The sequence below is a fragment of the Mchenga conophoros genome, linkage group LG3 (assembly GCF_057382185.1).
Source record: "Mchenga conophoros isolate Kocher_MC1m ecotype Shallow Benthic linkage group LG3, M_conophoros_male_GT1.1, whole genome shotgun sequence".
Lineage (NCBI taxonomy): Eukaryota > Metazoa > Chordata > Actinopteri > Cichliformes > Cichlidae > Mchenga > Mchenga conophoros.
In genome coordinates, this window is record NC_140528.1 from 40282111 (window position 1) to 40306747 (window position 24637).

The following is a 24637-nucleotide window of genomic DNA, read 5'->3' on the forward strand; positions in this document are numbered from 1 at the left end:
ACTAATTTCTTGGGACTTTCCAAGAGATGCTTGAGAATAGGGCTGGGCGATATATCTAGTTTTTTAAAAATATATTTTTATATATTTTATACGAGATATAAGATGTGACAATATCCTTTATATCGATATAATATATGTTACGTTATAATTATACTTGTGGAGCCAAGTTTGCCTCTCTTTCATCCACTTTTGTCTGTTACTCCTATTTTTCGTAATAATAATTTTTAATAGTTGTTTGATACTATATGTCCCCCCCTCTTTCTTGAGGGACTCTTAGCTTTTATTTAACATTGTCTCTGCTGTGAAATCTTTTTGGTATAAAGCAATTCTTATGTTTTTTTGTTTTTTGTTTTTACTTGTAATCTGGTGTTTAGGTTTCTTCAGTGAGACTAGTAATGTAGGTTTCTCTCACCCAGCGTCACCATGTGAGAAGCTCTGAGACATTTCAAACATCAGGATGTTAGTTAAAATTCTGTTTTTGTCGTGTATGCCAGTAGATCATAAAACCAACAACAGCAGCAAAAAGAAACCCAGCAGACACACTCAGACCAACTTTCAATCCAACAGATCCATCCTCCCTCTCTCCTCCATCCTCTGTGTCTGTTGGCCTCACAGATTTGATGTTCCTGGACCATGACTTGTGTTCTTCCTTATTTTATAATGTTTTTGTTTTCTCTTACTTGAGGCACGGTGTGTATCATGGAGGAATTGACGTTCACCTCTTCTGTTATTTAAGCCTAACATTGGCTTACTTATCAAACCATTGTCCATCCTGTGAAATTTCTTGGAATATATGCTATTATTTTAGTTTTTCCAGTCAGATCTTCTCCTGATTTTCTGGCTTCCTTTTCCAGCATCATCATGTAAGAATCTCTGGGACATTTCAAACAGGTTGCTGTTCAGCTGGCGGCTGGTATGAATCTTTACTCTGTTCTTGTTTACATTTTCTGTAGATCAAAAAAACTGAAACTGACTGCAGCTGAGATCAAATTTGCATCAACTGCTTTAATAGAGAAAGAGAGAAAAGAGACAACCCGGCTCAGAGGAAATGACAAGCAAGTGGGAGACCACACACAGGTTTTTAAAGGCTGTAAGACATATTTAATGAAAATAAGGTAACACAACGTAAACACAACACAAATGATGGAGAGAGCCAGAGCAACACAGCTGGTTCCGTCAAGGTGTCTTTATATGCACTGGGACTGGCCTTCTCAGGTGTGCTGCATCTATAATTGGGTCAGCTCCACCTACCTGCAAGAAACAGGTAACAGAAAAAGCAAAACACAAGGCCAGCCCACAGAGCAAAAAACATTTACAGCCACAAAAACACATGAATAGACTCAGTTAAGACAACAATAAGGCTAAAAAGAAATTATAAGTAAAAACATTCAAAAAGAGTAAAAATGAATAACAAAAATGTGACCAGCTCTTGAAATATTTAAACTGACAGCCAGAAAACAGAATGTAAAGTTCAAAAAGCTTCACAGATCACAGGAAACATCTTAGTGTTACAGAAATAATTTTTAAATTTTAAATCTTTGGTTTTATTACCAAAAGATTTAAAATTATAGTTGTTAAATAGATCCCGAACTCCATCAGATTGTTATTGATGACCTACGATCCACAGTAATTCATATGTTCATCTTCACAGGTTTGTGTTGTTTAGCTGGTTCAGTTACTGTTTGTAGTAACAGCTACGTGAGGATCAGTCTGTGTGGTATAAACAGCTGTTGAAAATTCAGAGAAGTGTTGGAAGTAAGCACACAACAATACATGTAAAGAACATGAAATGCTAACAGAAATGGTTTAGAATATAATGTTTTATTCAATATTAGGCAGCATCTAGCATAAACTTTGCCTGTTGATTAAAATGTCTTTGATTTTTCTTGGATCATTTTGGGTCTAATTTCTGAGGTCTCTCCCACAGATGCTGGAGAATTTTTAGTTTTTAATTGCATTGTGATATTACAGTTAAAATAACCTACAAGTTTTAATAATTGTAGTTTCCCATTATGGATTGATTAACTGATCCTTGTCATTTTTTCCTGATAGTAATACTACTACTACTACTAATAATAATAGTAGTAGCTTTTTATTTAACATTGTCTCTGCTGTAAAAAATTTTTTTAATTGAATCAACTCTTTTGGTTTTGTAGATGTTATTGTTTTAGGTTCTTCAGTCAGATTTACTCCTGCCTTTGTTGCTTCTCTTACCAAGCATCACCATGTAAGAAGCTCAAAGCTGCTGCATTTCACTGGGAGGCTGGAATAATTCCCGACACTATCGTTGTTTATATTTTCTGTAGATCAAAAAACCAACAAGAACAACAACAACAACAACAGAAATGCACAGGATAACGATCAGTCCAACAGATATTTCCTCCTCTCCTTCCTCCTTCCCTCCATCCTCTGTGTCTCCTCCTGTCTGACCTGCAGGTGAGAAACAGGTGTGAGGTGTCAGCTGTCAGGTAGGTGATGAGTGAAGAACAGAACAGAATCCATTTCCTCTTCAAACTGCTGTCAGACATTATTTACTGCACTCTGATCACATCACTCAGACCAGCTGCTTTCTACAAAGTCTCATCAACAACATCTTTAGAAACAAACATCAACAACCAGGAAGCAGCTTCACCTCTGATCACACACACACTCAACTCTACTCACTCACCTGGAGGAACGACATGAAGGTGGATGATGCTGATGACCTTCAACGGTTGTCTGACTCCCAGGACGACACGACACATGTATGTTCCAGTGTCATTAATCGTCACATTGTTCAGAATCAGAGACACGTCTCCATCCTTCATCTGTCTGTCCTGCAGATCCACCCGGTTCTTAAAAGATGGATGCTGATTTTCTGGATCAAACTGGCCATCCCGGTACAAAAGCACATATTCTTTTTGGAAGGTCATATATGTCCACTTTACAACTATGATGTTGTTGTTTGGGACTCGACATGTCAGATTGACGAGTTGTCCAGACTCAGCTGTGATGGTTTTTTGGTCTGAAAGTGGAAACAACACAGAGCAGAGAGGTTAAAAGTTAAAGTTCAACTGTTGACTTCAACAACACGTGCTGATAATAAGTGAACATAATGTGTGAGAGAAAGCAGCCTCTCATTATAAGACACTGTGAGTCTCTGCATGCTGCCTTTATGGAGCTACAGCTGTTTGTATACACTGAACAAAAAGCTTTGTAGCTGTATACTGACTCCTAAAACTACAACACATCACACTGACAAACACATTACACTTCTTTGTCTCTGTGCTGGGAACAACACCGCTCACCAAGCGGGTGAATCCACACAGAAACCACCACATCTCGAGATGCCGTTACACACACAGGCAAACTGAAACGAATTTTTGGGAAGTACCATGTAAACCAGACTGATGTTTATTCCTCTTTATTTTATTCCAGAGGGTAGCACTGTTTGGTTAAGACACAGAGACCAACATGAAGACATCGACAAACAGCAAAGTCGAGCAGATTGACGCAGTTACAGGAAACATTTCCGTGTTTTTGTTTCTGCTGATCTGACTCTTAGTTTGTTCTAAAAGTCTGAGTCTGTTGGTATTTTCAGTGAATAACACAACTAGAGTTTTAAAACTGCTTACATGAGGTTAACTTTGAGGTTTAAATAAAGCTGAAACATTAGTATTTCTGCCACTCGTTCAAACACCAGACTTTCGATCTCTTAAGGAAGTCGCATTAGATTGACGTCTGTTACGCTGCGCTGTAGGACGATCATAAATAAGTGCGTCATTACTAAAGCGGTGAAATCTAAAGCAGGTCTGAGTGTTTAACAGGTTCAGTTCATTAACACTATAATATATATATTTAGTTTTAAAATTTATATTCAGTGTTAATAGTAGCTGGATTCAAAGTGTTGATGCTAGCTTGTTTTAATAAAAACAATATAGATACAAAATTACGGTGGCACTCGGGGTGCCAAAAGATCATTTTAGGGTGGCACCTGCCACCTCTGTGGATCTGCCCCTGGCTGTATACTGACTCCTGAAGCTACAACACATCACAGTGACGAACATCTTACACTTCTTTGTCTCTGTGGTGCAACGTCTGCTGGAGGGCCCGAGTCGCCCGTCCAGCCTCATGCCACGTCTGCTGGAGGGCCCGAGTCGCCCGTCCAGCCTCATGCCACGTCTGCTGGAGGGCCCGAGTCGCCCGTCCAGCCTCATGCCACGTCTGCTGGAGGGCCCGAGTCGCCCGTCCAGCTTCAAGCCAAGTCAGCTGATAGGTCCGAGGAGTCCACCCAGCACCACGTCTCGTCTGCTGGGGGTCCTGGAGGACCCAGCAAGCACATCCTCATGTCTGCTGACGATCCGGGGAGGTTTGTTCAGCCACCACCTGTTGAATCATCCCCTGTGACTTCTACACCGTTGCCTGCATCCACATCACCTCCAGCAGCATCACCACTGTCAGGTTCCGCAGCCGTCCCGCTGCCATCAGGTTCCGCAGCCTCTGTGTCTTCATCCATGCCTGGTCCGGCCTCAGCTCCGCCTTCATCTGGTCTGGCCTCAGCTCCGCCTTCGTCTTCGTCTGGTCTGGCCTCACCTGGTCCTGCGGTTGCCACACCGCCGTCAGAGCCAGCTCGACCTGTTCCGCCTCGCCTCTGCCAGCCGTTTTCTTGGTATCATGGCCTTCGGGGACGGCCCGGAGTTCGTCGCCGCTGCTGGCATCGTCGCCGCTGCTGGCATCTCCAGACCTGCTCAGTGGCCGCCACTGCCTTCCAAGTGGTCGGCCTCCTGATTGGTTTTGCCTGCACCGCCGCCGTTGCCGTGTGCACGGTCGGCCCCCTGAACTTTTCGTGGACTCATGTTGAGCTCTGGTTTCGTTTTGTTTCTTGATGTGCTTTCCTGCGTTTTTGGACTCTAGTGCTCCTTGTTTTTTGTTTGGTCTCTGTCCCTCCATCCTGGACCCCCTCCGCCCACCCTGGCCTGGTGCTTTGTACTTTTTTGTTTTGGGCTGTCAGGAGCCAGCCCTTGAATGGGGGGTACTGTCACGGTTCTGGGTCAGTTTGACCCAGTATTTTGAGTTGTCATGTTTTTGCAGGTTTAGTTTAGTTCCATGTGTCATTTTCTGTCTCTCTCTCTATGTCGAGTCTGCGTCTTAGTGTGATGGTTTCTTGTTCCTGTTTTATTGTGAAGGTCAGCGTCTCATGTGAGTGTGTTCAGTTTTACCTCTGTCTCGTCTTGTTGATTATTCCCAGCTGTGTCCACCACCTGTGTGTAATTCCCCTGTGTTTCTCTGTGTATTTAAGTCGTGTCCTCTGTCATTGTAGTTGCTGGTCTGTCTGTGTATCCACCATGTCTCACCCGTGTGTTCTCCCTGCTGTTCATCTCCTCTGCTCGTTCTTGTCCAGGTTTGTGCTCTTTAGTTTAGTTGTTTCCAGTCTAGTTTAGTTCGTGCTCCATTTGCTGTTTGTCCATATTTATTTTTGTGTTCAATAAACCACATTCACTTCTCCACTACTACCCAAAAAAAAAAAAAAAAACACCTGGGTCACCTTTATGGAGAAAAAAAAACAGAAGAGAAAGCAAACAACAAAGAGCAACAGAATAAAAAAAAAAGGCACCATCACAATTAACTAGCTAGCAGTAGATATCAGTAGATACTAAATAATAAACGATATTGTGCAGCACGCAAGATAGACAGCGCACAATGTGCTTTGAGGCAGCAGCCAAGAAAGCTGTAGTCCGCGTCTGTGAATACCCGTGTGTACACCTGTGTGCATACCTGTGTGGATCAGCATGCTTGCATTCCAAAGGTTTCTCCATGTAACGATCTGCTAGGGAGTGTGGGGAGCCACAGCCCCGTCCTCCAGGGTATGAAGCAGGTATGGAGGAGATCAAAACTGCAGCCATCCAGAGGCCCCCAGAACACAAGAGACCAAGGAAGACCAACAGAGGGGCAGCCGCGCCACTGTCCCAGTAAGAGCTGAGGAGAGTCCCAGGTGAGGGCTCACTCAGCAGCCGCAGAGCAGAAGCCAGGGGGAGTTGCAGTGACGCGCCCGTGAGCTCCGCCGGCAGCCAGCTGTGCCTGAGTGACCGAGCCCCAGGCCGAGAGGCCGGGGGCACCCCACTTCCGAAGTGGCCCGAGCGAGCCCCAGGTTCCAGGCCCCGATAAGCGACCGCCAAGGAGTGAGCCGGTGTGTACCCGGACGCCCACCCCCAGACACAAAGAACCACCAATGCACCGACACCTGAGGGAGTCCGCCACTGGCAGGGGAAGTGGTGGTGGGTGGAGATAGGCCTCCAAACCTTGGAGGGCCTGAGGTGTCCCCCGAGAGGTGGCGTCTGATACCCAACCTGACATATAGACACAGACATACAGGCACACACAGACACAAACATCCATTCCCACCCTCATGCTCTCATAAGCACTTACTCCACACTCAACCAACGTGGAGACAGACATAAAGAGACGCTGTACACACGATCACACTCCCCAAGCGTACTCTACGAACCGGGTCTAGGTACCCTTGCCCCTGGAGGGGGGAACTGCACCCAGACCCAGGTGGTGTTACCCTTTTCCCTGCGGTGGGGAGAGGCAGACCGCCCTGACTCCGCAGCAGCACGAAGGCCCCACACTCCAGACCGCAGTCGGACGGCCAACTCCTCCTCCTAGCCCCCCCGCTCCAGCAGGTCGCAGAGAATGGGGGTGAGAGAAGACTCCAAACCTCCCTCCACCCGCTCATTGTAGTGTTAATGCATGTGTGTTCTAAGGTGCAATTAAAACCCAGGAGGGCATGGAGCTACCTGCCAGAGAGCAGCAGGTAAGCGCATAGTCCCTCCTGCTAGCCCTCAATGTCTACGTGTATTCAAAATTGAGAGGTGGGCAACGACGCCAGGGGTGAGGTATACAACCTGATGGTAATTTGGACTCCGTGTATCGTGCCCACCCCCAAGATCCTATATGTATGTGTAATGAGAGTGTGAGTAATGTGAATGTCTAAGTTGTGGGATAAAATTGAGGCAGAGACAGCCAGAAGGGGACAGAGGGGGGGGGGGGGGGGGGGGGGTAGCCTCCTCTGCACCCTGGTGACATACCCCTACTCCAAAGCCCTGCATGTGTGGGTGGTTGTGGTGGAGCGGGAGGAGGGAGGCAGCTGAAGATGGGGAGTGAAGGAAGGGAGGGGCAGGTGACCCCTCCCTGGGGCCAGCTCCCCCGCTGACCCCAGTAGGCACTCCCATACTCCGCGACCCGCCAGGGAAAGGGGGCCCAGGCCCATCAGACCGGGGCCCAGCGCAGCAGCGCCCCCCGGCCCCACAGAGCCCGGGACAGTCCACCCAACCCCACTACAGAGAAAACTGCACCCACCCCACCATTCATTCATCTTCCAGACTACATGAGACAATGGACGCCCAGGCTGAGATCTTCCTCCACCTCTCCTGTATCTCCCCCTCCTGCAGAGAGTTCCTGAGGAGAGGAAAGCTCCTGCAAGGTGTGACAATCTCCCCCACCAGTTGAAGAGCCCCCCAGGCGACTCGACGCACCGGCGTCACCCTGCGCCAGGGATGGGCCCCCATGCACCCACCCGCCCACAACCCCGGCAACACACAAACCAGGACCCAAGGCCCCGAGTCAAACTTTTCAGGCTTTTTGTAATCCTTTACACACCATACAAATGAAAAAAACCTCAATTGTTCAAAATATATGTTACCTTTAAAAAGTAAAAAAAACCCAAATCATTCATCATTAATCCAGCAGGAATAATCGCATATTCAAATAACATGAAAAAAAACCCCACTTACACTTACCAATGATTCCCTCATTACATTATCAAATTATAAATTATGAAATTATCATGGCTAAAAAACACCAATTTGTGTTGTGGATGATCAACATGAATGCAAAAAAAAAAAAGGACTTTGATTCTTTCTTTCTTTACGTCATCAAATATTAAGCTATCAAATCATTAAGGCTAAATACATACTTAATTTAAGTTGTGCAAAAGAGTTACAACCAAATTAATATATTTTACAGCATCCACTCCAACTGTCACAATCTACAGACAAAACCTTTATCAAAGTTTCACATTTTTAATAAACAAGTCCAGGTTAAAGCAGTGCATTCTGGGAAACTTTGAAGGCTCATATGACCATGTGGGAAATGTGGCTGCTCAGAGCAGTTGATGAGTTACTGATTACTGTTACTGTTCACGGCGAAAAGGTCAGTGTATAGGAATTTCTTTTACTTATGAATTAAATTTCCTTTATGAGATTGTTACCTTAAAATAATTATTTGATATTCTGATTATTCATCAAATCCTCACCAGTTTTGTGTTGGTGGAAAACAGGTGTGTGTGTGTGTGAGTCAGTATCCTGGTCAAACTGGTTTAGCACAGTGTTTGTTGAGGGAACACATGGATGCTGTGTGTTTTGTATGTGATACAAAACATAAATTCTTTACAAATCCTACTGTGTGAATTCATGGATTTTTTTTTCACATTCTGTCTCTCACAGTTGAAGTGTACCTCTGGTGCAAATTACTGACCTCTGTCATCATTTTAAGTGGGGGAACTTGCACAATCGGTGGCTGACTAAATACTTTTTTGCCCCACTGTATATACATTGTCAAAGAAACCTGTCTTTGAGTGAAGATTTAAGGTGACAGGAAATATAAATAATATAAATAAATGCAGCTTGAATCTTTACTGAAGCTCAGTATTTGAAACAGAGTTCATTCACTGCTGTAATAACTAATAATGATTGAAATTATAACTTTAATATTGGCCATATTATATTTACATTACCAAAGTGAGATGACTTTAGTCTCATGAACAACATTAGCTAATTGTCATTTACTAGCTAATCTTAAATGACTGTTCAGTACAGAAGTGAAGCCCAATAATCATGATTTCACAGTCCTGTGGTCTCAGCCTCAGATACTTATCAAATCAAAGCTCATGTAGAAACAAACAAACAAATGAACAAAAGATTTTCTCCTTCATTTCTGTCAAACAAAGCTGTGTCAAACGTGTCCAGCTGTTAGTGTCATGGTTGCTAGGCAACCTGGGCAGTGTAACGGAGTCTAGACGGTCCCATTTCACAAGCCTCGCACTTCCGGCCTTAGTGGTCTTTGAGTACGCGGCCCTTGTGGGCCGTTAAGGCTGCAGACCCTGAATTGGGATACAGCCTGTGTGTTGTAAAAGGAACAGGAAGTGATAGTGACACACAGAGAGTAAGCACTAATTGAGAGTGCTACCAAACTGTTCAAAGGCCATTTAACTCAAATTACTTCACTGGTAAGCTGAAGTTTAAACGCTAGATGGCAGCAAATTTTCAACATGACCTTTCAAGTGTCAGCTCTGAGCAGATGAGATCCAGAAGGAAGTTCCATATGCATTACATGTTCATTGGTTTTTAGTTTATCTCCAAACACTTTAGCTCTCTAGATTTGGGTTAAAGTACTAAGTGTTAAAGAAATTCATTCAAGTGGGTCAAAGGCTATTCTGGAAATGAGTAGAAGACCTTTTGTTTGTAGATATCTGAGAAGTATACACAGAATCATTCCCAGGAGGAGGAACAAAAAAGAAATCTGTTTATCAAAATGAAGCACCCTGTAGTCCAAGTTAACTACAAGGTTGGAATTAACTTTTTTTGCTCAGTAGTAAAAAGTCCCAGATTTGAGATTTGTAATACATATTGATTGTAAAGAATCACACGAATCTGCAACCAAATAATGTTTAGATTGTTATTATTAGGTTTCCTTAACATCAAACAGTCAGCTGCTGCCGCTGGTTTCAGTGTGAATTAGAACATCAAGGTAAGAACTCTTTCCATGTTGTAGCTCTCCTGCAGGTTTAATGGGGTTTTTTCCCTCTTCTTCTTCTTCTCTGAAGTGAAAAGATGTCTGCATTGGTTACCCACAACCAAACCGGAACAAGTCAAATTTTCCATCTTACATCTTGGTGAAGCCCACAGAACCACGTGAGAAACACAAGAGAACAAAGGGTTCTTAATCCTGCAGAGAAACACCTGTTTGCTGTGGGAACAAGAGCAAGTTATTTCTCATATTTTTATTGTAAATAACAGTGAAGTTACAGTGTCTATAAAACACATTCATATAGTTATATTAGCACTGATGGTTCTGTGTCAGTAAAAAAAATATAATTTCTGATTTTTTGAATCATAAAAGAGTAAAAAAAAAACATGCACATATATATATATATATATGTATAAAAACTTTGTTAACATGTAGATGTCCTCTGGTCTGAGGTGCTGGGGGACCAGATAGAGACCAGCAGCTGGACGTCAGTGGTTGGACTGGTGGACTACCTTAGCGAAGAGTAGACGACGTCTGGTTCAGGTTTAAAGTCTAAACACAAACACACACAGTTCAAACAACAGGAAACATGATTACAAGCTTTGTAGTTCAATCAAGACCTCCAGTCTCCACCTCTCTGCATCACACACAGTCCCAGTTCAGACTTGAATCAATTCAAAAACACTTGAACCTGAAATCCACAGAGGTGAAACAATTAACTGATAAGCTAAACTGCACTAAATTATATTCAAAAGTCTAATATGTAATTTTTGTTCACCTAATTGTTGCTTATTTTGTGTCTTTCTTGTAAGATTTGGCCTCATTCAAGAATATCCTGTAATAAACTGGTGACCTCTACAAGGGAGTATCCCACCTCACCTTTACAGCTGGGAAAAGCTCCACCATGCAAATGATCCTGAACAGGAGAAGCAGCAAGAAACTGGGTGGATTGACGGAACTGGCAAAACATTTATTCAAAATATGGAACTAACTAGTCTTCTAACTAATCTAACTATTCTTTTGCTCTTCTGGCATAGAAACAGTGCGAGAAGAGCTCTCTCTCTCTGTCTCTCATTCACTGGGTGGGCGAGCAGCGAGACTTCGGAGAACAAAGGTGAGCAGTGGTGCACAGTGGTGTTGCAATGAAGCAAGGCATAGGTGAGTGAAATTTGACCTAGTTAAGTGCACACAGAGGAAAAAAAGAGGACCTAACACTGAACTGTGTGGTGCGTCACAGCTAGATGATAACTAAAAAGCTGATTTCTAAAATATATGAATGAAATATATGAAATCAGCAGCTGATAAAAAATGTTCAGATCTACTGAGTCAAATGCTGCGGTCATGTGTGAAAGAAAGCAGCCATGCTTCAGTGCAGTAATAGGTTTATTTCAGTCTGTTAATGAGCCCTAAACTCTCATTTTCCACTGTGTGGCAAATGTTACTGAACTGCAGCAGGTACTATGTAATGCACATGGTGTAATACAGCAAGGTTTACTAAAATATCAGGATTGAGACAGTGTTACTCTATTTTGGTTTGGTTATAATTTGTAACCAGTCGGAATCAGCAACGTGTTTAAAATGATTACATTTGTCATGCTTGAAGGGGGATGGCTGCTTCCACTTAGCACATCTATTGTGCTATCCTGTAATTTCCACATTTCAACCAAAGCTCTTGTGCAAACTTGTGATAACTTTTGACCCACTTGAACAAAATCATTTCTGTTTAAGGTAATTTAAGTCAAGGTATATTAAATTAATTTACATTTTTCATTGACTTCACAGTTTGCTTTGAACTTCGAATGAATAGAGCAACTTTGCAGATAAAAAAAAAATATATATTTCTTTCTGAAATTATACCAAGAAGTTTGAAATCTTGAGTTTTAGTCAAGATCTGGGTTGCTGATCTTTGTGTGGAGACCAGAACAACTTGTGTCCAAAGTCAGACGTAAAGATCATCTGTACCTCTTTTCATCTTTGGTGTGATGATTATGTGTTCATAACTAACATCTTCAATTCTCCTTGCTGAATAGATTACAGCTGGATCACCTTCTGTAAAACAAAGCAAACACAGATTACAGAAAATGCAGCAGCAATGTTATACTCTTTCACTTTTTTTTATTTTTTCATTATACAGACATTAAATGATTACTTTTGTGACTAGCAGGAGGTTTTCAGAGGTTTTTTCCACTCCTTTAAACCTCTGCTGAGAATCATGAAATGATTGCAGAGAACTGGTAGGTGTTTGTGTAAGAAGAACATGCACAGCCACAAAGATGCCACCTTCTTTAAGTGCCGTCTGACACACTTCACCACAGTGCACCAAGCAAACAAATTCTCACAAAATGAACACTGCCATTGGCCAAACCAGAACTCTCTGTGGTGAAAAGTTTCTTCAACTTCAGACTACAAGAACAAACTAAATATAACAGGAAGCAGCTGCTGTGGTTTGACACAGACCTTTAAGACGACAAAAAGACCCATTGTCTTATAGTTGTCTCTTTATACACTTCATATATCCAACACATTCACCACTCTAATAACCTGTATGTGGGTCAAGAACATGTGGCGAACACAGCTGGACTGCCGTCTACCCATCTTGGTTTACTTGTGGTTCCTAGAGAATTTTAAAGTAGAATGGGAGGCAGAGCCCTCGTTCTTCAGAACTATGTTCCAGTTTTGCTTAAGGAGACAGACACAATCTCAACTTTTAATATTAGACATGTTCAACCGATCTTGGCAAATGAATTGGTGCTATATGAGTAAAAGTGAATTGAATGGAATCTGGGCACCTCTTCATTGATGGTACTACACAAAGCACACTGTAGATTTCTACTCTGGTATGAACTTTCAGATAGATGGGATCATGTTACAGTGGACAGTGGCTTCTTGGACAATGGACTGAAAGAGCTGAAGACATTGTTAGATGGTTGCAGACAAACATCAGTGAACATCAGTGAGACGAGAATGAGTCTGGACAGTCTGAATTGTAGATTGAACACAGGAGGTCTCATTACCAAGGATATGGGCCTGAATGTGGTGGATGTAAGGATAATTATGATGATGCTTGTATCTTAAGTCAAAGTAAGTCAAGTCAAAAGTAAACTTTATTGTCAAGTTTTGTTTGGTCTAAATTTCTGGACAATTTATTAGAAGCTAGGTTATTTTATCTTATAAAATTTGATCAAAAATAATGAGTTTATTTAGAGCTCAGTGCCAATAAGACAGGTACAAGATGCTGTGCTAGAAAATGTGGCCATCCTCAGGAATGAATGATCTAATATCAGGAAGATTCTGGGTCTGTTTTCCTCTGCTCATGTTAGCCTATAATTTTCAAACAGTCTCTGTCCTTCAATACCTCTTTATAGTCTTTATAGACTTTATAGTCTAGTTTTTGTGTCTTTGATGATGTTTTGTCCATAACTGACATTTTCTGTTCATATTACATTCGCTTAATATGTTTGTTTAATTATTATACGCTTCTAACCTGCTTTAGATGAAGTTTAAAAATGTTTAAAATGTTTGATTTTTTTTTAAATCATAAACAGGAAACGGTACAAATGCAGAGGTGTTAGCTTCTGTTAACCACAGACAACAAACACAGAGACCAGCACACAAAGAACATCACACAGTAAGCAATGAGTGATTCGATTGCAAAGCGCCTTTTTAAAATACAACACTATGGGCCACTTGACCTTAATTAATTAATACTTATACCAATATTATGGGGCCTCTTTGACAGACATGAGCCTCGGGACAAAGGTGGCTGAACTGCTAGCTGTCTGCTACGTTTCACCTCAGCTAATTGGAGTCCCTGAACTTGACTTCTGGACTGTGTTTGTAATGTTGGAGCTTCAACAGTTAAATTTTCACTCACCAGTTTTAAATCTAAGATTTTAATATATGTTATTTACCAAGAACAGATGTTCTTTTACAGTATATTTAAACGTTTCCTAGCTTTTTAAAAATGTCAGGACTGTTTCTACTTTCTAAATCATACTTGTCCACACACCCAATATTACCTCCGACTGGCTGTTGTTGATGATTTGATATTGTCGTATCTCTGTGCATGTTGTCATCTTCTGCAGGTTCACTGTGATCTTGTGAAATGTTTCAAATTTAACAGTGAAATATGTTATTGTAAAGAGTCTAAACAGAGCCTTAAAGTATCAAAAAGTACATACATATATATATATACATATATACACATATACAGGGAGTGCAGAATTATTAGGCAAATGAGTATTTTGTCCACATCATCCTCTTCATGCATGTTGTCTTACTCCAAGCTGTATAGGCTCGAAAGCCTACTACCAATTAAGCATATTAGGTGATCTGCATCTCTGTAATGAGAAGGGGTGTGGTCTAATGACATCAACACCCTATATCAGGTGTGCATAATTATTAGGCAACGTCCTTTCCTTTGCCAAAATGGTTCAAAAGAAGGACTTGACAGGCTCAGAAAAGTCAAAAATAGTGAGATATCTTGCAGAGGGATGCAGCAGTCTCAAAATTGCAAAGCTTCTGAAGCGTGATCATCGAACAATCAAGCGTTTCATTCAAAATAGTCAACAGGGTCGCAAGAAGCGTGTGGAAAAACCAAGGCGCAAAATAACTGCCCATGAACTGAGAAAAGTCAAGCGTGCAGCTGCCAAGATGCCACTTGCCACCAGTTTGGCCATATTTCAGAGCTGCAACATCACTGGAGTGCCCAAAAGCACAAGGTGTGCAATACTCAGAGACATGGCCAAGGTAAGAAAGGCTGAAAGACGACCACCACTGAACAAGACACACAAGCTGAAACGTCAAGACTGGGCCAAAAAATATCTCAAGACTGGTTTTTCTAAGGTTTTATGGACTGATGACATGAGAGTGAGTCTTGATGGGCCAGATGGATGGGCCCGTGGCTGGATTGGTAAAGGGCAGAGAGCTCCAGTCCGACTCAGACGCCAGCAAGGTGGAGGTGGAGTACTGGTTTGGGCTGGTATCATCAAAGATGAGCTTGTGGGGCCTTTTCAGGTTGAGGATGGAGTCAAGCTCAACTCCCAGTCCTACTGTCAGTTTCTGGAAGACACCTTCTTCAAGCAGTGGTACAGGAAGAAGTCTGCATCCTTCAAGAAAAACATGATCTTCATGCAGGACAATGCTCCATCACACGCGTCCAAGTACTCCACAGCGTGGCTGGCAAGAAAGGGTATAAAAGAAGAAAAACTAATGACATGGCCTCCTTGTTCACCTGATCTGAACCCCATTGAGAACCTGTGGTCCATCATCAAATGTGAGATTTACAAGGAGGGAAAACAGTACACCTCTCTGAACAGTGTCTGGGAGGCTGTGGTTGCTGCTGCACGCAATGTTGATGGTGAACAGATCAAAACACTGACAGAATCCATGGATGGCAGGCTTTTGAGTGTCCTTGCAAAGAAAGGTGGCTATATTGGTCGCCGATTTGTTTTTGTTTTTGAATGTCAGAAATGTATATTTGTGAATGTGGAGATGTTATATTGGTTCACTGGTAAAAATAAATAATTGAAATGGGTATATATTTGTTTTTTGTTGAGTTGCCTAATAATTATGCACAGTAATAGTCACCTGCACACACAGATATCCCCCTAAAATAGCTAAAACTAAAAACAAACTAAAACTACTTCCAAAAACATTCAGCTTTGATATTAATGAGTTTTTTGGGTTCATTGAGAACATGGTTGTTGTTCAATAATAAAATTATTCCTCAAAAATACAACTTGCCTAATAATTCTGCACTCCCTGTGTGTGTGTGTGTGTGTGTGTGTGTGTCTGTGTGTGTGTGTGTGTGTGTGTGTGTGTGTGTGTGTGTGTGTGTGTGTGTGTGTGTGTGTGTGTGTGTGTATATATATAGCAATTTTAATATATTTAAAACACCTTGCACATCTAAAATGCAGTCATCTGGGTCTCACCTTCAGGTTTCCTGTGAACACATCGTCTCACCAGCAGAACCAGTAACACCAGTAGAACCACAACACAGACTGATCCAACACACGACAACACAGAGAGAACAGGAGGAGAGAGTGATGGAGGAAGAGTGACGGAGGTGGAGTTAGGAGCAGAGGATGTAGGTGGAGGTGTGGATGTAGGTGGAGGTGTGGTGGTGTGTTCCCCTAAAATAAAGCAAACACAGTCATTAAGTTGTCGTCACATTGTGAATGTTGAAAGCTGCAGAAACACAGACAGGTGAGTGTGTCACCTGTGACAGTGATCCAGCTGGATGGAGACTCTCCATGACCGCTGATGTCACACTTGTAGAGGCCTTCATCAGACCTGGAAACATGCTGGATGGTCATGTGACCTGTAGGCTGCTTCCTGATGAGGGAGCCATCTTTATAGAAAGCAGCTGGGAGGTTGGAGGGAGTGGTCTTTGTTTTACAGAGCAGAGTGACGTCATCTCCCTCCATCACAGGGAGGACAGGACTCTGCAGGATCACTGATCCACCTCAACACAGAGACAAACTACAGCATTTCATCCATTTACACACAGCTTCATCAACACTAACTCCACACACTCAGCTTACCAGGGACTGTCAGGTTAACCATGTTACTGATGGGACCCTCTCTGGACTCACACCAGTAAACTCCACTGTCATGAGACATCATAGTGATGGTACAGGAAGAACCAGCTGGTTTTCCCCACCCATCTGTTCCACACTGACTCCTCTGTTGTTTGCTTGTGTTTCTCCTCAGAGTCCATCCAGCAGAGCTGTCGTCCTCCTCACAGCTCAGAGACACAAAGTCTCCTTTAAAGAACTGAGAGCTGCTGGGACTCACAGTCAGACGAGCTGTGAGGGTTAAAAATGAAAAAAATGATGATCTGTTAGACTTCATTTATTTTATTTCTGAGATTTTACATCTGCAAACATGAAGTCTATCCAGCCATCCTCTTCCGCGTATCCAGGGCTGGGTCGCAGAGGCAGCAGCCTAAGCAGAGAAGCCCAGACTACCTCCTCCCCAGCCAGCTCCTCCAGCTTGTCTGAGGAAACACCAAGGTGTCTCTGAGCCAGCTGAGAGATACAATCTCTTCAGCGTGTCCTGGGTCTGGGTTAAGGCCCCAGGCCTCTTCCCTGTGGGACATGCCCGGAACACCTCACCCAGGATGCATCCTTGTCAGTGTGGATGCTTCAAGTGTGGCAACACCTTGAGGTGTTATATTAACATATGAAGCGCATGAAGTTTGCGTTGACAAACATGAACCCAATCAGGTCATATCAGTGAGCATTTCTCAGGTTTAAACTGTGACAGAAGAAGGTTACTGACCTTGGTTTGTTGTGCAGCTCAGCAGTGAGATCAGAACTAAAGAGAAATGACACTCAGGTTGATTTGAGGTGAACATAAAGAACAACAGCACTCTCTGCCAGTTGAGTGTATTTAAAACATTTTTTTCCTTTATAAATGATTAATCCTCACATCAAATATTGACTTAAATTTAATTCAGTTCAATTTTATTTTGTTTAAAATGCCAAATTTTAAAGCTGAAAGTTCTTTGCTGAGAAACCCCTCAAATCAGAGAACTCCTCATGACCGCGCAATTTGGATACACTGGAAGGAAAAAAAAGCTTAAATAAGGAAAATAGAGAGAACTAGGATCTGGGAGTTGTGGAAATGAAGACAAAATAAAGGAAATGGCATAAAACAGATGTTTAATATGTCCCAATTCGGGGGACCCAGACTTTGCGGTCTACATGGACCAGGTCCTTCGAAATGGGACACCCTAGCCTTTAGATATGCATCACTACTGTCTTGGTGGAGTTTAATGAACTCGGCTGTCTGCTCCTTGCTCACTAAAATATAACAGGACACTGGAATATATTCTCGAGCATCTCACACTTCTGTTTAAAATGTTTTCTGTTTGACGTTTATTCAGCTGTGTGAAAACTAGAACTTTAATCTCAGCCAAATTACTCGGGAACAAATAAAACACTGAAAAAAGCCAAACAATAACATTTGTAAGTTATCTAAGTAGCTTATATATCATGTTTAACCTGAGTAGTGAAAGACTGCGGGGATGAGAATGATGTGCCGGGAGTCGAGTGTTCTCACTGGCTCTAGTGAGCCTTGACCTCCCAGTCAGCTATCAAGCTGGCGGGTAAAGACGTCTCCGAAAACGTCAGAGTACTTTTGCAAATATGTGATGTCTTGATAAACTGAGCAGATATTTGAAGTTTACACAGCTGCATTCTCGCCTGAAAATATGTTAAAAGTTTGTTTTGTGACCCAGAAAGAGTGATATTTCAAACTCTTTTGCCTATGCCATTGCCACATTTGAAAAGTATTTTTATATTATTATAAAAATATTATAAATATTATAAATACTACTTCAATTAATAAAGTGTTGAAAAGAGAAATAAGAGTAATATTAAAACTAAGTAGCTGCTGTCATTGTTGGAGACTGGAATTGGCTGGGCTGCTTGAATTCTGGGATAGGCTGGTCCATGAAGTCGGCTGCATTTGAAGCAGCCCTCGAATTTGGACAGCCTTTGTCGCGTCACTGTGACGTAATCGGTCTTCAAATGCGCCCCCCAAAGGATGCAGCCCTGAATTAGGACATGGCAGTAGTCTGTTACAGCCCTTGGCCTTGGAAGAAGGGAGCCAGCCTGCCTTCAAGCAAATTCAAGTGTGGCAACACCCACAGACGATTGGCTGACTGGGAACCTGTGGTTTGCACCTCCAGAAAAAGGGACCAATCAATGGCTGATCTGGCACACCCGTGTCTTTACAATGCAATGAAGAGCATTGATTCAGGCGCTGCTGTTTAGAACTGAGTGTGCAGTATGTGAGTCTCTGCAGTCTTCTCTCTGTGAGCCTAAATTGTGATATTCTCTTGAGTAATGTTAGTTGTGTTACAACCTGTGAGGCTAGTTTTGATTTCTACAGGCTTTAAGCAAGCAAGCTGTTTTTGCATTGGTTATTTATTTGTAGTAGATGCCTGTATCATTCTTTAGTGTTTTGTAACAAAACTTTTTAACTCCTCTGACTCCCTAGCAGAGCTGGGTTTATTGGTTTATTGAAACATAGACAAATCAATGTTTCAATAAAGTTTGATCAACAAAACACCAAAAGGTGTGTGAAGTTAAAAGCTGCTGTTGGAAGTATCATAATCATCATCATCATCATCCATACCTTCCCCAGTTAACCAAACATGTCTCATGTGTATATTTAACCCCTGATTTTTAATCAGTCCCTATCCTGATCTGCTTCATGTTTTGTGCTCTCTTGTCTGTCAGTTAATCCATGTTTGTTTGGTTTTTTCAGTCAGTCTGCTTCACCTTATATTTTGTTTTAATTTGACAGTTTCCATCTAATAAAGCTGTGTCTTCAGTCTGTCTGCTGAGTCCACGCTCTGCATGCATCACACAGTCACTAACCACAGCACCTCTCTGCTACTAGATCTAATTTTAAAATCTTTTTATATTGTTTTGGAGGAACTTTGTTACTGACAAACATGTTTACGCAGTTTGGGCTCAGCTTTTACCTTGGTTATAATGTTTACAGCAAGTATACAAAAGATATCCTCTACAGCGTTTCCTCGACTCCTGAGCAAAGATAAAGAGTCAGTTCAGACCTGCAGTTGGTCCTCGTGGTGTTTGAACTTGAATTCAGCCTGATTTGTTTTTCATGTCTTCTCCTCCATCATCAGTTATCAGGAGAGCAGACAGTCAAAGTACAAGAATTCAAACAAACACAGAGATTCTACTTACAGAGCAGACACAGCACAGATGTTTCCTTCATCGTCCTTCTCACTCATTTGAGCTTTTTTTCATTTCTGTCACTGACACCAAGTAAAGCCCGCCCTCTTCCTCTGAGCACCAGCTTTCTATTGGTTCAAACACAGTGGTGGAAAACTCACTTTTTTCTTTTTTTAACAATTACGTTATAAAATAATTTAAACATATCTAAGGGTACATTGTAACAATGCACTTTTATTTCAGAAACAAAAAACAATAAATCACAATTCTGTTCTTTTAAACTTATGTACAAGGACTTAAACTTTTTTACATGTCCATGTTTAAGTAGTAACATAATCTAAATTTCACCAGTGAGATTACAATCCATGTCTATGACGCCCACAAACATCCTAGACACTAGCTCATTGAATAAATCAGATGTCCTCTGCTCTCAGTGATCTGTAGTTTGGTTGATGAAAAAATCCATTTCCATGCAGTGGACGTCCCCCTCAGTGAGAGAGGCAGATATGAGCTGAAACACAGGAATCAAACCAGGGACGCTGCTGTTATGGAGCTGAACTGGAACCATTCAGACACTGAGGCCCTCTGAACACATTTTAATTACAGCTGTGCAGAGACACACTGATGACTGACTGGAACACTGTGATTCACATTTTACATGAACACCATCCTCACACATAGTTCATATATGGACACTAGAGGGAGATGTTGGACTTTAAACACTAACATGGATACAAGCAGAACATCAGTGATGTTTGAACAGGAACATCACACTGAGCATTTGCATCTCATAATAATCTCAAGTTTACTTAAATGAAATGGAGCCCACCCGTCATAGGGCCAGAGGTGAATACATCCTGGACAGGTGACCAGTCAATTGCTGGGCTAACACAGAGAGACAGACAACCATTTGAACTCACATTCACACCTATGGACCCACTAACTGTATGTTTTTGGATTGTGGGGGGAAGCTGGAGTACCTGGAAAGAACCCACACATACACGGGGAGAACATGCAGACTATAAAGGCCCCTGGGCCAGTTGGTCACTTTAAGCTCAGGGTCTTCTTGCTGTGAGGCAAAATGATGTCACTGTATAAAAATGTATATTGTACTATATAGGAGGCAGCATTTAGCTGCAGCCTCCATAAAACCACAGCTGTTCTGGAAATCAAATATGTCATTTTAAAACACTTACTGACCTTCTGATGGGAGTGATGCAACTAAACAACCTCAGGATTATTTGAGGGATATTCTTGGATGTTTTATCTGATCTATTTGGACTGACTCCAGCTGAGATAAACTCTGCATCAATTATGTCAACAGCAAGATTAAAGTGATATGAAAAAAAAAAACATTTACAGCCACAGAAAACACATGAATAGACTCAAAACAACTATAAAGTATTATTTAGGTAAAAAATTTATTAGCTCTTGAAATATTTCCACTGCAGTAACAACCAGAACACAAACAACACAAGTGTTCATGGGATTAAAAATTCAATGAATCTTCACAGATCAGAGGAAACATCTGACTGTTACAGAAATCATTTCATCTTTGCTTTCATGACACTGTCAGAACATTCATTCAGTTATAGTTGCCAAATGAGCACCATCGGACTGATAATTGATCAGTTAGTGTCTGTAATTATGTAACAGCTGATCTGCACATGAGGATCAGTTTGTGGTTCAAACTTCACAGAACAAGTCTGACTTTACAAACAGAGGCTGAACCTGTAACAAACTGGGCACTGAACTCTGAAAACTGATGAGAAACAAACCATAAACAAGTAAATTCCTGACATTAGTGGAAATAAAATTTTGCTTCAAACAAGTTCAATTGGAAACAGAATATGTTGTTTGGGAAAACACTGAAATGCATTTGTATTCATTTTAACATATCTTAATTATTGTTTGAAAATATGAGCTCATGCCTGTCTCACAGAAATGTAAAGAATAATATGAGCGACTAACCTCACAAACACAAGTCTGACATTTTCTCTCCACAAACTAATTTAGCTGCCTCAGAACAACATACAATCAAATGATGAAGACCTGTGTATGTTTGAAACGTCACATCATCAAAACTGAACTACTATTAATAATAATTGTCCATTACATCAGAAACCAATAATGCTCAGTGTTAGAAGTAAATACATAACAATAGCTGTTAAAAACAGTAAAGGTGTAGGCTTTAACACTTTTGCAACATTATTCAGTATCTTCTGTCAACTTCTCAGCCTGCTGATTAAAAATGTAAAAAAACAGTGATCCTTCCTGGATGACTTTGGGTTTAATTTCTTAGGACTCTCCCACAGATGTAGGACAATATGATTTATTTTTAACCTGCAACTTTTAATAATTGATTTTCCATTTTTATTCCTTTGTACTTTTGGGACACTAGCTTTTATTTAGCTGTGGAATCTCTGAAGCAACTCTTCTGGTTTTCTACTTTGACTCTAGTGTTTAAGTTTCTTCAGTGTGCTTTACTCCTGCCTTTCTGCCTAATGTAGGCTTCTCTTACCCAGCATCAACATGAAAGAAGCTCTGAGACATTTCAAACTTGCTGATGTTCATCAGGATGCTAGTTAAAATCTCGGTTCTGTCGTTCACGTTTTTTGTAGATCAGAAAACTAACAGCAGCAGCAAGAAGCACAGCAGAAACACTCAGACCGACGATCAGTCCAACAGGTCCTCCTGTCTGACCTGCAGGTGAGAAACAGGTGTGAGGTGTCAGCTGTCAGGTAGGTGATGAGTGAAGAACAGAACAGAATCCATTTCCTCTTCAAACTGCTGTCAGACATTATCTACTGCACTCTGATCACATCACTCAGACCAGCTGCTTTCTACAAAGTCTCATCAACAACATCTTTAGAAACAAACATCAACAACCAGGAAGCAGCTTCACCTCTGATCACACACACACTCAACTCTGCTCACTCACCTGGAGGATCAACTTTCAGTGTGACGATACTGATGGGTTCACTAACTAGATTAGCTCTCTTTCTCACGTTTGTTCCTCTAATGAAGGCCTCACACTTGTACGTTCCAGTGTCATTAATCATCACATCCTTCAGAATCAAAGACACGTCTCCATCCTTCATCTGTCTGTCCTGCAGATCCACCCGGTTCTTAAAAGATGGATGCTGGTTGGTTGGATCAAGCTGGTCATCCCGGTACAAAAGCACATATTCATCTCCCAGGTCAGCTCTGCTCCACTCTACACCGGTGATGCTGCTGCTGTTGTTTGGAGCTCGACATGGAAGAGTGACGTTCTTCTGTCCAGATTCAGCTTTGATGATTTGCTGGTCTAAAAGAGGAAGAGCACAGAGGTTAAAGGTCAAGGTACAATTGTTCATCCATATACACACACAATTATATAAAATAATTAAGATCAATGGAGGGTTCTGTGTTATATAAACATTTATACAGTGAAACGTGCTGAGAGAAAGCAGCCTCTCATTATAAGACACTGTGAGTCTCTGCATGCTGCCTTTATGGAGCTACAGCTGTTTGTGTACACTGAACAAAAAGCTTATCAGTATACAGGGCTGGATGTAATGAAATGTTCTTAGGGTGGCAAAATTAAAGGCATTTCTTTACACATGCAGCTTTTACATTGTGTAATATGCCTTAAAATGTAGCTTGTGACAACCATTTCAAACATTTCTTTACATATAGGCACATATTCATCTCCCAGGTCTTTGCTTTTTCTGTAATATAAAAAGATTTAAGCTGACATTGAAACAACATCCAGCCTTGCTCCTTTTCAGCTTGTGTTGAGAGTTCGGACTGCCTCGATCGGTGTTGTTGATCAATGGTCATGAGAATTTGCATAATTAAGATTAAGGAACTGACCTCCCAGCCCATTGTTCAGTGGGCTGGTTTCAGTCATTATGCAAATGTACTGATTATAAGATTTCGGAAACCTGCAGTCAGCTGAGACTGAAGAAACGTTTCTCCCACTAAAATGAACAGAATCAACCTTTGGAGATGATTAAGCTACTGACAAGAAGAAATAAAGCCAGGTGGAGGGGAGGATAACAATGTGAAATATATTCAGTTTTACAATTTAAATTCAGCATTAATAGAAGCTAGGTTCAAAGTGTTGATGCTAGCTCATTTAAATTAAAAAAATGTCACATAATAAAACTACTCTGGCACAAGGTGTGGCAAGGTAACTATTTTTGGGTGGCATATGCCACTCCATGCCACGTCTGTAGATGCGTCCCTGGCGGTATACTGACTCCTGAAACCACAACACATCACACTGACACACACACTACACTTCTTTGTCTCTGTGCTGGAAACAACACCGCTGACCAAGCGGGTAAATCCACAGACACCATCAGACCTCGTGATGCCGTCACACAAACAGACGCTCAGAAACTAAATGTTTGGGAAGTACCATGTAAACCAGACTGATGTTTATTCCTCTTTATCTCAGAGGGAAACACCGTTTGGTTTATAAACCTCACCTGCAGAGACAAACACGAAGACACCGAGAATCAGCAAAGTGGAGCAGAGCGACGCAGTTACAGGAAACATTTCCGTGTTTTTGTTTCTGCTGATCTGACTCTTAGTTCGTTCTAACTATCGGTGGCTGTTGATATTTTCAGATAATAACAGAACCTGATTTTTAAAACTGACTACATTAGATTGAATTTGAGGTTTAAATAAAGCTGAAACATTTGATTTTCAGCCACTCGTTCAAACGCCACCCTTTCGATATCTCTTAAGGAAGTCGCGTTAAAGTGACGTAAATAGAGAACTATGACAAAATACGTCATTATTAGGGCGGTAAAGGTAATGATTTCTTTGAGAGATATCAACTCGTAAACGACGCTAATATGTATTTCAGACATAGACACTGTTTGCTCTCTAACTGTTAAATTCCACCTACATCCACAAACACTCAGGTAGATGATGTTGATGGCGTCACCAACTACCTTATGTTCATACCTCTCATGACGACATGACACTCGTATCGTTCCAGTGTCATCAAAGACACGTCTCCATCCTTCATCTGTCTGTCCTGCAGATCCACCCGGTTCTTAAAAGATGGATGCTGGTTGGTTGGAACAAAGTGACCATCCCGGTATAAAAGGACATATTCTTGTTTAAGGTCAGCTTTGCTCCAC

The 24637-nt window shown here is 41.6% G+C and overlaps 2 protein-coding genes across 2 annotated transcripts; both read right to left on the reverse strand.

The window, feature by feature from the left end:
* Positions 1-1176: 1176 nt before the first annotated feature.
* On the reverse strand, positions 1177-24315 carry LOC146578628 (junctional adhesion molecule-like). The gene is made up of 5 exons (XM_085267830.1): positions 23970-24315; positions 22441-22801; positions 2669-3004; positions 2321-2430; positions 1177-1251 (listed from the first exon to the last, which is right to left on the reverse strand). Exons 1-5 carry the CDS (start codon positions 24042-24044, stop codon positions 1177-1179), a joined length of 957 nt encoding a protein of 318 aa, XP_085123956.1. The 5' UTR covers positions 24045-24315.
* LOC146578629 (Fc receptor-like protein 5) lies at positions 15694-19575 on the reverse strand. The gene is made up of 5 exons (XM_085250188.1): positions 19512-19575; positions 17071-17106; positions 16332-16595; positions 16007-16252; positions 15694-15920 (listed from the first exon to the last, which is right to left on the reverse strand). The coding sequence occupies exons 1-5, from the start codon at positions 19540-19542 to the stop codon at positions 15694-15696; spliced, it is 804 nt and encodes a 267-aa protein (XP_085106314.1). The 5' UTR covers positions 19543-19575.
* Positions 24316-24637: the final 322 nt, after the last annotated feature.